Source organism: Orycteropus afer, unplaced genomic scaffold (assembly GCF_000298275.1).
Source record: "Orycteropus afer afer isolate SDZICR_OR568_19922 unplaced genomic scaffold, OryAfe1.0 scaffold00292, whole genome shotgun sequence".
Classification (NCBI taxonomy): Eukaryota; Metazoa; Chordata; class Mammalia; order Tubulidentata; family Orycteropodidae; genus Orycteropus; species Orycteropus afer.
This window is the reverse complement of record NW_006921879.1, coordinates 576681-589936: the sequence shown is the minus strand read 5'-3', so window position 1 is coordinate 589936 and position 13256 is coordinate 576681. Positions and strand designations below refer to the sequence as shown.

General features: G+C 45.1%; 1 protein-coding gene across 1 annotated transcript; it reads right to left on the bottom strand.

Moving 5' to 3' along the window:
* Nucleotides 1–990: 990 nt before the first annotated feature.
* LOC103205811 (purine nucleoside phosphorylase-like) lies at nt 991–9276 on the bottom strand. Its single transcript, XM_007951222.1, has 6 exons — nt 9266–9276; nt 5570–5739; nt 3236–3339; nt 2850–3025; nt 2546–2736; nt 991–1208 (listed from the first exon to the last, which is right to left on the bottom strand). The coding sequence occupies exons 1-6, from the start codon at nt 9274–9276 to the stop codon at nt 991–993; spliced, it is 870 nt and encodes a 289-aa protein (XP_007949413.1).
* Between the last annotated feature and the right edge of the window lie 3980 nt (nt 9277–13256).

Below are 13256 nucleotides of genomic sequence, written 5' to 3'. Positions count from 1 at the left end.
TGTCCAGGAATAGAAGCTAAAAAACAAAGGATTTTCCTCCAGAGCCAAAATAGATAGAAAAACTTTCCCTGGAGCCAGCATTCAGAATTCAGATTTCTAGCCTCTTAAACTAAGAAAATAAATTTCTCTTTGTTAAAGCCACTCATTTGTGGATTTCTGTTATAACAGCATTAGAAAACTAAGACATGGACTTAACAAGGAAGTGGCAACTAAGGAGCAGAAGCTGAGTTCAGTGAACTAATTTATGAGAGTAGACAGAGAGTGAAGCAATCAGAAGTCAAGAGACAGAGGTAAGACTGGGTTGAGGGAAGTGGAGGCATCACTCACAAGGACCTAGCCCTTTCCTCCTTCTCATTATCTCTTTCATCATCGTTCTCTAAGTTTTTGTCATTTTTCCTTTCTTTCATTCACATACCACATTCATCTAAGATCTTAGCTACTTGTCTGAGAAGCAGATAAAATCACATAGAACTTGTGGTCTCGCAGCCCTTCCTGCAATCTTGGCCTGTGTCCTCAGCCTCACTAAGTTGCAAAAAAAAAAAAAATGAAGAAATGATACATCTTTCTCTTTATTCTCAAACATGATTGTGTTAAAAATTGTAAGAGATATTATGCTGGTCCTCATGTGGTCTCCAGTGCTATAGGGGTGGCAGAACTCAGCCCCTAGGAATGTGAGAGCATTGTCTGAAAAGGTTATCCATGGCTACTGTGCCAAGTTCGAAAGCCCAATCAAATCCTGAGCATGTCCATGGATGTGTGGTAGGGCCTGGGCTCCAGTCTGGAGAAGAACCAGATGGAAACTGCCTGTAGAAGACAACTGAGCAAAAAAGAACCTGGCACCAGAGGGTCTAGTGGGAAATATACGGAAGGTAAAGAATAGAAATCCTCCTCTTCCTTCTAAAAGTAAGGCAAGTGACCCCAGCAAAGGGCCAAAGTAGGTAGCAGCTACTTAGATTGCATAAGGCAGAGGCCAGACCACTCTGAGGCCGATCAACTGGCATTGCAAGGGGGCAGGATTCTAGGCATAAGTCTGTGGACAAACTCTTCCAATTTCTGTGCAGCTTGTTCTCCAGCCTCTAGTACTTCCTCATGCTTGGCCTTTTCCAGTCTTTCATAACTCATGACGACCTTGTTAGTGATGAGAGAGAAGCCAAAGACTCGAAGTCCACAGTGCCGTGCAACTATAACTTCTGGTACTGTGCTCATACCTGGTGTGCAGAAAGACAGAAACCAATTGAAAGGATCCGCAGATGATTCTTTTCCTCACCTTTTAGCCTCATCTCCATTCATTACCAACTCAGAATGAAAATTCTCAACCTAATCACCCACTGCCATTGAGTTGATTCTGATTCATAGTGACCCCTATTGGGTTTCCAAGGTGGTAAATCTTTAAGGAAGTAGATTGCCCCATCTTCCATCTGTGGAGCAGCTGGTGGGTTTGAACCACCAATCTTCTGTTTAGCAGTCAAATGCCTGTGCCATCAGATGTCCAAAATATCTCAACTTCTCTTCAAAAATCCAAATTATCAATTAGGTTATTACATTGAACCATTGTTCTTCTATATTGATTAAAATTAAGTAGGGCTCCTTGGAAGGAAGGTTGGGCAATCTACTTCCGTAGTGATACCGCCTCAGCAACCCAAGGAGGGGTCGCTGTGAGTTGGGTCTGACTCAATGGCACATAACAACAACAACAACAGGGCTTCAAAGGGTCTTACACATTTATTATAAATGTTATGAATGCTATGCTATACTCGGAGATCTGGTGGCATAGTGCCTAAGGCATTTGACTGCTAACCAGAAGACTGGAGGTTCAAATCCACCAGCCACTCCTCAGAAGGAAGATGGGGCAATCTACTTCCATAGAGATACCACTTTGGAAACCCAAGGAGGGGTCGCTATGAGTCAAATCAACTCAACGGCAGTGAGTTTGGTTTTTGTTTTTTGATGCTGTACAACTAACTTTGTTTATGGTAATTTTAAAGTCAGTTCTAATGACACAGAGTCCCTGGATGGCACAAAAGTTTAAGTGCTCACTTCCAGCTGAAAGGTTGGTGATTCAAATCCACACAGAAGTACCTCAGAAGAAAGTCCTGGTGATCTACTTCCAAAAGATCTTAGTCATGGAGTCATATGGCACTCTCTATGGAGTGCAGTTCTACTTTGAACCCCATGGAGTTGCCAGGAGACAGAATCCATGCCAAACTGGCTTGTTTTTTTGGTACGGTTCTAATGACAGGCCAGTGGTACTAAAGGTGGGCATATGATATCTGTTAGAATAATCCTTAGAAATAATCAAGTCATATTCAGGCTTAGTAGCACTGACTTCATCTAATTCATAGGTATTATCTAGTTGTTAAAGCCTTTGGTGTTTGGTGGTCATCACTTTACTATCTTCCTAGAAAAGAAGTCAGGTCAATTCGATCTCCCTTAAATCAGATTCTCCCTCATTTTACCTTTGAAGTCTGTAATATCCTATTCCTCCCAGTCTCGATTTTACCAGATCCCTCCCTGACCAAGTCTCTAGCCAAGTCCCCTTTCTCACCAACAGCATCTGCCCCCAGCATCCGTAGCAAACGAGATTCTGCCACAGTCTCAAAGTTAGGGCCTCCCACCATCACATAGGTGCCTTCCTGTAGTTCTCGCTGTTCCTTCATTTTTTTCCAGATACTGTGGGCCATCTGCCTCAGATGCTGGTCATAAGCATCTGACATTGGGGGAAAACGAGCTCCAAACCTAGGAGACAGGTTAAAAGGTCACCTCAGATTAATACAATACAGTGAGCTCTCTAGGAACTCTTAAATAAATCCTCAAGCCCCACTCATCTGTAAAGGAGCAAGATAACGCACCTTTCCTCATTGGGGCCTCTGAGAGGATTCTGACCGGAGAAACCAGGCATGTTGATATGATCACGAATCAGCATGATATCTCCAACCTCAAACTGGGGGTTGAGCCCTCCAGCTGCATTGGTGACCACTAAGGTGTCCACACCCAGAAGGTGAAAAACTCTCACTGGAAATGTGACCTTCAAAGCAAAAGTGCAGAAAAGGGTTCAAAACCTCATCAATCCAGCTACACAGATACATACATGATACACATAATGAAAGGAGAGGAAAGAGGAGACCAAAAATCTACCTAGTCCAGACAGTTAGATAATGAAATAGGAATTAAGAAAGACTTGTCTTGTGATTTTCTCCCTCTTCTCCCAGATCCAACCAGGCTTATGCCCATTTACCTTCTGGAGTGAGTAGCCTTCATACAAGTGGAATCTGCCCTGCATCACCACACAGGCTCTGCCATTCAGGAACCCAAACACCAGTCGACCAATCTGTCCTAGAACTGTACACAATAAAGAGGGAAATGAATGGGATGTTGCCTTCTTGCAACACATATCCATTCAGTACTTACTATGGTCCGCTCATTGTGCTCAACATATGAGGGTATAATGAAGCAATAAAAGACATCATTGTCTCTGCTTTCAGAAAGTTTAAGTCAGATGGGGGGGGATAGGCATATATCAGAATCATACAAATAAGTATTTAAGTACAACTTGAGATTAGAGCTACAGGTGAAGAATATTCTTCTATGGGAACACCAAACATCAAAGGAAGGAAGAAAAGACTTCTTAAAGAAATTTCAAAAGACTGAGAAAGCCATGATGCAAGAGAATAAAATGTGAGGAAAAAAAAAAAAAAAAAGAGTAATGAAGTAGTAAATGTAGTAATTATAGAGCTTTTTTTAAAAAATTCTAAAAATATATATTCTTATTTATTGCCCTTATCAAACTATATGCTTTCATACTCCAGAAATGGAGCTCAAGATCTTCTCTGCTTCCTAAAGAGCAGGTTACTGAACAAGGCAGAAAGGGACTGAGTCTGAATCCTGCATGTCTCCTCCCTTTTGACCTTGGGGAATACTTGCCCACACCAGAGCATTCAGGGGTGCAGGAGTGCAAAGGTTAAGTCCCCAATCAGACATAATCACCATCATTACTGTTTCCCTTATCTGTATTCTGTTATGGGCCTGGCCAATCTATCCCTTAGTGAATGAATGATCTGGGAGAGAGAGTTGAGAAACACTTATTTGAAAACTAACAAACAAAAATTGTAACTGACACAGTTAGGAAAACCCATGTAAAGTACAAAACAATAGACTGAGAAAAAAAAAAGTCAACTTGTCATTTAGTACAGTGCCCAACTCACTGTGTGTGTGAAGTGCCAGATAGAGCCAATTCCTGGAGAACTATGCCCTCTCTCTGTGTGTGTCTCATTTTTAATATTTCCTTCTCCAATCCCCATTTCTACCTCCTTGCTCTGCTCTCCCAGTCTTGCCCCAAAGGATTTGAACAATGTTTCATAAAAGTCTTAACTCTAGGGAAGAAGGGAATGAAGATAAAAATGAGAAAATCTAGTATATAAACAAAGAGCAGTTAGTTATCTGAGAAATTAATAAGTAAACCAAATTAACTGCCCTTGTCCTTTGCTTGTCCCTATTTTATCTGATCCTTTCCTGAGTCTTAAGCATCAAAGCTATTCTCAGATGCTGTATTAGAAATATTCTCTTTATCAGGCTGTACTGTGTATTGGGGACAACTTGCCCCTTTCCTCTTCCAAAGGGTCAGTCTGAATCATGTCTGTGTAATCATTCTGTGTGTTCATTTATTAGGGTACTGTTGTTGTTGTTGTTGTTATGTGCCGTCGAGTCGGCCCCGACTCATAGCGACCCCTCCTTGGGTTTCCGAGGCAGTTATCACTACGGAAGTAGGATTGCCCAACCTTCCTTCCGAGGAGTGGCTGGTGGGTTTGAACCACCAGCCTTCTGGTTAGCAGTCAAGTGCGTTAGCCACTATGCTACCAGAGCTCCTATTAGGGTACTAGAAACTTATATTAGTACTAGAGCTATAGGTCGGGGTGTGGAGAATTGCAGGACTACATCAGACAGGGGGAGATCTGGTAGCATAGTGCCTAAGGCATTTGATTGCTAACCAGAAGCCTGGCGGTTTAAACCCACCAGCCACTCCTCAGAAGGAAGATGGGACAATCTACTTCCACAGTGATACTGCCTCGGAAACCCAAGGAGGGGTTGCTATGAGTCAGGTCCGACTCGGCGACACATAACAACAATAACACCATCAGACAGGGGAGGTCTGACTGTGTCCTAGGAGTTTTCAGACTTTTACCATAAGCTACAGTCTGGAGGAAATGGGAAGAGAGTGTATGTACGTATGTGTGTGGTTGATGATGGTTTGTGTGGAGAGATGGGAGTTATTACAGCTTTAAGGAGCTTTGGGTAGGATAAGCATAGGAAAAATGTCATTTTGTGGTCCCACTGACATAAGCATCCACAGCCTATTTTGGAATCTCTGCTAGGGTAATTTACCTTCTAATGTCATTCTGACTCATGGTGGGCTCTTTTCCTCTTTAGCGACATTTGCTTTTAGTTAAATGCTGAAGAGCATAACTATATACTCTAGAGGTCCAGGCTTAGAAACATTGGCCTTCATCGATTGTATTCTACAGAATCCCATCAACATCTCTGAGTTTTATTCTCCTATCCCACCTGCCAGTACCTGTACTTCGGGAAAAGTTGGGTATCTCACTGTAGTCAAAGATCTGGGCCTCTGTTACTTTCTCAGCCAGACTTCCCAACCCAGAACCACAGATCAATGCCACTTGAGGCCGATGCTTGGTGTGGGTCAGAAGCCATTCTGCTGTGTTCTGGTAATCTTCATATGTGAATCTTGAAAAAAAGAAAAAAATCAAGATGAATTTCATTCCCATTCCAAGGGTATCACAGAGCGATGCTTGATGACTGTCAATGCAGAAAGGCTGACAGGTACACTGAGACAACAGAGACAGACAAGCTGACCAAAGAGCTACCCCAGACAGAAAGCTCCTCACCCTCACTAGAGGGCATAGTGTGCTCACCCAACCACCATCTTTCTCTGAATCAGGTCCAAGTGTGACATAAATCCAGCTCCATTCCAGAGTCTGGCAAAGTTAATGGAGCTTGTTTCTGCTACCAGTCCAAACTCCAGTGTTGCGACAACTGGTAGTTTTAATATTTCACCTCATGAGAAGGAGGGGGATAAGGAGGGAAAGAACATCAAATCTACAGAGAAGTACAGTGAAGTAATCAAATCAAGTAGGATGAAAGGGCTGGGCCTGAGAAGGAAAGCTATGAGAGCACTCAAAATGAGATTATGACCTTCCTTAGGGCAGGGACAAACCCAATACATTCCTCCTTAGTTTTCTTCCTATCCCCCACTCAAAAACCAAACCAAACCTGTCAATTCCAGCTCATGGTGACTCTATAGGACAAAGCAGAAGTGCCCCGTAGGATTTCTAAGGCTGTAAATCTTTAGGGAAGCAGACTGCTTCATCTTTTTCTCGTGGAGTGGCTTGTGAGTTTGAATCACTGACCTTTCAGTTAGCAGCTGAATGCCTTAAGCACTGCACCACTGGATGTAGTAAAAACTACCTTGAGTGCAGAGGCAAATTCAATCACCTTTCGAACCCTCACCCTCTAGTGCCTCCCTCAGCCAAATACTAAGGAAATACTCGTGGAAGTCTAAGTGCCATTGCTAGTTCCTCTGGATCATTATTTCTGGGATCGCCAGGCCCACAAAGACCTCTGCCATCTGGAATTATAAGAAGTAAATCAAGACCAGAGATGAGATCAGCTACTGTACAAAAAAGTAGACACAGTCCACAACACTGGTTGTCAAAGGGTGGGGCAGGCTGGCCGCATATGTTTATTAGCAGAAGCTTGTTAAAAACACATTCCGGGGCCCACCTCACCCCTGTAAATGGATAATTTTGGTAAGAGTCCCCAGAATCTGTATTTTTATAGAAGTACCTTACATAATTCCGGCAAAAGCCAGGTTTAGGAACTTCTGGTCCAAAGTGGAGCAAAACTCAATCTGAATTCTAGTTCGATTTTTGTCTTTTAAAGCAAGTAATCTGTGCCTCAAATTCTTTCCTTGGGTATAATCAAAAACCCACAGCCATTGAGTCAATTTCAACTCATAGTGACCCCATAGGACAGAGTAGAATTGCCCTATAAGGCTTTCAAGGTTGTAAATCTTTATGGATGTAGACTCTGGTAGAACAGCTCATTGGTTCAAAGTGTTGACCATTTGGTTATCTAAGCACTTAACCACAGTGTCATCAGGAATCTTTGACTGGTATAAAGCAAGGGAATGCAATTGGTACCACCTAACTGAGAGGCTCAGTTTAAAAGTGACTTCCTAACAAAAGATGTGCTAACAAGCTCCAAAGATCTATGGCTGTGTTATATATACAATCTTTTCCCTGCTTTTCCCCTACCAGTGGTTTCCTTCCTGCCACTCTTTACCCTCTGTGCTCATTCCCATCTTCTCTTCACCAAGCCTCTTTATCCTTTAGGGAGCTCAGAAGTTGGAGAGACCTAAGGGCATATACTTACTCAGAACCCCTTCACTAGCAGAACTCAAAAGTTTCTCACAGTGCCAAGTCAATTCTTCCACACCCATCTGGGAAGACCAAAGTTTAGAGGGGGAAAAAATAAGGTGGAACTGGGGTGTGGCAGGGAGCTCTGGTGGCATAGTGCCTAAGGCAATTGACTGCTAACCAGAGAACTGGCAGTTCATACCCACTAGCCACTCCTCAGAAGGAAGATTGGGCAATCTATTTCCATAGAGATATTTCCTCGAAAACCCAAGGTCACTATGAGTCGGGATCAACTTGACAGCAGTGAGTTTGGTTTGGTTTTATGGAGCGTGGCAAGACTGAACACATCTTACCAAGTATCCAGAGGTGAAAACTAATTTTTCTTTTTCTTTTTCTTTTCCAAAAGTAGAGCAGGGGCTAAATCTTCACCCAAATCCTAATTAAAAAAAAAAAAAGAAGGGGGAAAACAAGTAGAAAAAATAAAAAAGGAGTTTGATTATAAAAAGAAAAAAAAAAAAGTAGAGCAGGGGCAAGCAATAGAGTTGGAGTCACAGAATGGAGAGGAGACGTAATAAAGCATTAAGATAAGGCCATCAGGGGGAACACAGTAAATAGCATCCCTAACAGGTTCACAGGAAATGAAAGAAGTGTGAAGCTGTGGCCACCTGGTGAATCAAGCCACACAATTCAGAGACTTTCACATTGGCCATCAGTTCCCTAAGAGCACATTGGATTCCTGGCCATCCAAAAGCCACTCTGATCCCCAGTGCTGGAGACTTGGCCTGGGAATGGTAGGACCAAAGCAGAAAGAAGGGTTTTCATAAGTGTAATGTGAGGGGGGGTGGTGCGAAGAGCTCTGGTGGCCTAGTGCCTAAGGCATTTCACTGCTAACCAGAAGGCTGGCAGTTCAAACCCACCAGCCATTCCTTGGAAGGAGGATTGGGCAATCTACTATCCATAGTGATACTGCCTGGGAAACCCAAGGAGTGGATCTGACCCCCTGCAGTGAGTTTGGTTTGGAATATGAGGGGAGTAGGCAGGATCTGTTGCTCATTCCAGAGAATAAGGATTTCCTTCTCTTCTTGGAGTGAGGTCTGGTGGGCCAGTGGTTATAGCATTGGGCAGCTAACCAGAAGGTCTGTAGTTTGAACCCACCAGCAGGTCCATGGGAGAAAGATGAGGCACAGTCTACTTCAAAACAGATTTACAGCCTTGGAAACTCTGCTGGGCAGTTCTACTCCGCCCAGGGTCCTTTTGAACCAGAATTCACTCGATGGCAATGGGCTTAGTTTGCTTTTCCCTTTGGAGACTCAATCCCCAGCACTGTTTAATGGGACCTCTAATTTGGAGGATGGTGCTGCTGAAGAAGGTGGCCGATCTTTCCTCTGAAGGGGGAGCTCCAGATTTGAGCACAAAAGCCGGCCTTAGGTTTGCCTAGACCCCGGGATGGAATCAATGGTGGGGAAGGTAGATCTCTTCCCTGTGTGTGGAGTAGGGAACGAGGGAGTATGTCTCACTCTGCACTTACACTCGTTCCAACATCCAGACACACGCACTGGTTCCTTTTATGAATCAGCTACGCTACACTAACATGTCCCCTTCCTGCTCAGGTGGCGCCACCCCGGTTGAATTCGCTCCCGCCCGCGCCGGCTGCCCCACTGCTCTGCTGCCTTGCCCCTGACACCGGGCTCCGTGCAGATCTCTCTGCACCTTCCAAGCACTAGTTCCTTCTCCTGCCTCCTTGGGCCCAGAGTACCGTGCTCCCAGGTCTCGGTTACAGCCATTACCCTTCCCCAGGGGCCTTCGAGGTCCCACGGGCCGGGTGCCCAACTCACTCATTCTCCATTGTCCCGCCGACACCCTCGCGATGAACCTGCCTTCTGCGCTCTGAGCCGCTTTCCTCTGCGAAACTGCAGTTGCCTAGTGTCCTTGACACAGCGCGCTGTTCACTCTGTGCTGGTTTATATCCCCAGCATGAGTCCCCAGCCAATGGCAGCTGAGCACGCAGGCGGGCCCTGTCTCTATGGTGACACAACCTGATTCCATCGTGGGTGGTTGGGCTGCAAGCCTAATAACCTCCCAGCCTTGGACCCTTTCCCCTCCTGTGGGGGCATCAGCGTTGCAGCATTGCACCTCTTCCTATCCAGAGGGCCGGGATTTTCAGCACAGAGACCTCTGTGGGCAGTGGGCTGCAAGGTAGGAGAAGAGCCCCAAGCCATCTATCTGCAACTCGACTCTGAATTGTGTCTGCATCAAACTGGGAGAAATTTGAAAAGAAAATGTCAAACCTTAAATGGCGCAACCCCAGAATAAAATATTTGTAACCCGGTGGCTGAGGGGATTCCTGGACAAGGAAAGCAGGGTCGACCCCAGTAACGATGCTGACCCGAAGGTTATAAGGTTTGAGAGAACACATTAGAAGTCTAAATCGAGGCGTAGATGGGGAGAATAAAAGATTTTAATGGCAAGTATCCCTGGATCGTAAATATAGACAAAGTGAAGGGATAGGAGAAGGACGGGGAGGAGCAGGTAATCCTGTGATTTAAGCAATTCTGGATCTAAGCAACCCACATAACTAGGGAATGATTCTACACAAGGTGAAATTTTCTATAACAGAACCACACATTATATCGTCTTTAAGAATTCGATTTTCTCTCTCCACAAGCTTAACTTCACATCCAGTCTCAAACTAATGGCCATTGCTTAGGTATTGAAATCCCCTTCCTTTCCAAGTCAGTGGCGTCACTACGTGATTGGCGTCACCCAGTGTGGCAATTCAAGTTGTCAACCCCCCCCCGGTGGGCGGGACCAGCCGGCGAACCCTCCTTAGTAGGGGAAGCGTCCCAGCCCCGCCCAGTGGCAACCTCCTAGTCAGCCTTCCAGCCCCCCTGAATGGCGGGCGACCGGGGTCGGGGTGAGGATTGGGGAGGGGGGGGAGATGTGACCAGTTACCGCACTGGGTGACGGGTGACACCAACTCTAGTGACGCCACTAACTTTATGGCCTTCTCCCCTCCCCGCCGCCATCGCGGACGCTGGGGTCATTTTGGTGTCATCCCCTCTGACAGTGTCAGGGGGTGCAGTTTGCAGCCCCGCACCCCCGTAATGACGGCACTGCGTTATGAATTGTATTAAACAAACAAATAAATAAATAACCAAACTCACTGCCGTGGAGTCAGATCTGACTCACAGCGACCCCTCCTTGGGTTTCCGAGGCGATATCACCAAGGAAGTAGATTGCCCACCCTTCCTTCCGAGTAGTGGCTGGTGGGTTTGAACCGCCAGTCTTCTGGTTAGCAGTCAAATGCCTTAGACACTACGCCACCAGAGCTCCCCAGGATAATAAAACGGGCCATAAAATACTTGTTATAAAGAGGAGTGTTGGGATTGATGGGGTGGGTGGTGATGGAAGATTTTGTGAGGAAGGAAGGTGAGATCTGGCTTTGTATATAGAAAAGACAGGATGCCCCCAATTCTGCTTCAGTCTTAGTTATCTGTGACAGCTGTTCAGTTGTTACCTGAAAATCCAGGGTACTTCTTTAAGGAAAGTGATAATATTTTCCAGAAGATAGCCAGTCTGTTTATATGAAGAGAGCATATTTCTGCTATTTCTGTTTTGCCCTGCCTCTTATGAAATAGGTATTAGCTTTATTTTCCTAAGGATCAGTTGTCTCTTTCTTGAGCCTGGTCCCATCTTTCCGGTAATCCACATTAATCATCCAAAATAGCTCCATATAGAGTCTTTGTGATTCACAAATTTCTCCCTATTCGACAAGAGGGGAGGGGAATGCTCTCAGTGCACTTTGCCTTAATTATGGTGGTGCAGTGATTAAGTATTTGGCTGCTAACCAAAAGGTTGGTGGTTTGAATCCATCACCCCTTCTGCACGAGAAAGATGAGCACTTCTACTCTGTCCTTTAGGGCCATTATGAGTCGGAATACACTCAATGGCAGTGGGTTTGATTTTTTCACACCTGGTTAGTCTATTTTTTTGGACTCTCCATCTCCTCCTAAATTCTGTGTCTACAAAGTATCTTAAGGATGAATCAAGAGTCTGTCTTTGATACGGGGGTGGGGGGAAGATGTCCAGATGGGCAATGAACATGTGTAAATCTTTTTCAAGAAATGATGTTTGTTTCATGTTGTAGGAGATGAGAAAAGAGAAGGGAGAGGATATTTAGCAGAGAGGATGGGAGTGTGGTAGAAGGGGAAGCCTGAGAATGAGGAAAATAGAAGACTAGGAAGAGTAATATATACAATGGAATATTATTCAGCCATGAAGAGAAATGAAGTCCTGATGAATGCCACCACACGATGAACCTTGAAAACATTACACTGAGTGAAATAAAGTCAGTACCCAAATGACAAATACTGTATGATCTCACATTTGTGAAATAGGCAAATATATAAACCAAAAAACCAAACTCACTGCCATGGAGTTGATGCCAACTCATAGCGACACCCACCCCCTTTGGGTTTCTGAGGGGGTAAATCTTTACAGAAGTAGATTGCCCAATTTTCCTTCAGCGGAGCCGCTGGCAGGTTTGAACGGTCAACCTTCTGGTTAGCAGTCAAATGCTTTAGGCACTACGCCATCAGATCTCCTTAATCAAATATATGTTGTTGTTGTTATGTGCTGTCGAGTCGGACCGACTCAGAGCGACCCCTCCTTGGGTTTCCGAGACAGTATCACTACGGAAGTAGATTACCCCATCTTCCTTCCGAGGAGTGGCTACTACGCTACCAGAGCTCCCAGGCAAATATATAGAAACCTAAAATTAATAGTGGTTATTAGAGTTGGGAAAAGCCCTGGTTGCACAGTGGTTAAAGCGCCTGGCTGCGAACTAGAAAGGTTGGCGGTAGAACCTACCAGCCTCTACGTGGGAGAAAGATGTGACAATCTGCTCCTGTAAAGATTGTTGTTGTTTACCGAAATGACAGCAACAAATTCATACCTGTCAATAATTACATTGAGTGTTAATGGATTAAATGCACCACTCAAGAGACGGAGAGTTGCAGATTGGAAAAGATTGTTGTCGTTGTTCTGTGCCGTCGAGTCCTCTCCAACTCATAGCGAGCCCTCCTTGGGTATCAGAAGCAGTATCACTTTGGAAGTAGATTGCACAATCTTTCTTCTGAGGAGTGACTGGTGGGTTTGAACCGCCAACCTTCCGGTTAGCAGTCAAGTGCCTTAGGCACTACACCACCAGAGCTCCCCTGTAAAGAGTATAGCCTTGGAAACCCTATGGGGGTAATTGTAGTCTGTCGTATAGGGTCACTATGAGTCAGAATCCACTCGAGGACACTGTGTTTGGTTGGTTGTTTTTTTTAAATCAGACATGGGAGGGAGAAGGAAAAGAGTTTTTGTTTAGCATGCAGTCAGTTTACGTTAATAGTGGTGGAATGATTTGGAAAAAGAATGGTTGTACGACTTGAAGAATGTCATCAGTGTCACGAAATTATACACGTAGAAATTGTTGGATTGGTGTACTTTTGCAGTGTATACTTTCACCACAATTAAACTCGGCCACAGAAAAGGCTACAGACGTCCTCTAGGGTAAGCCCTGCCCAGCCAGGCATGTCACCTCGGTGCGTGCTGAGCCCGGTAGGGCGGCAGCTTTCAGCCCCGCTTCCGCCGCGCCGGCCCGGGCGGGCGAGTTTCCGCCGGCGAACAATCCTCTTGGCTCTCAGCCGGGCTCCTCCTCTGGTCCCAGCTTCCCTTTAACTGAGCCTACAGCCGGGCTTCTGCTTCCTGCTGTGGAGAACGCAGACTCGTGAGTCAGAACCCCGCCTTCTCAACTCCCCAGTCGCTCCGGAGGGTTCGAAC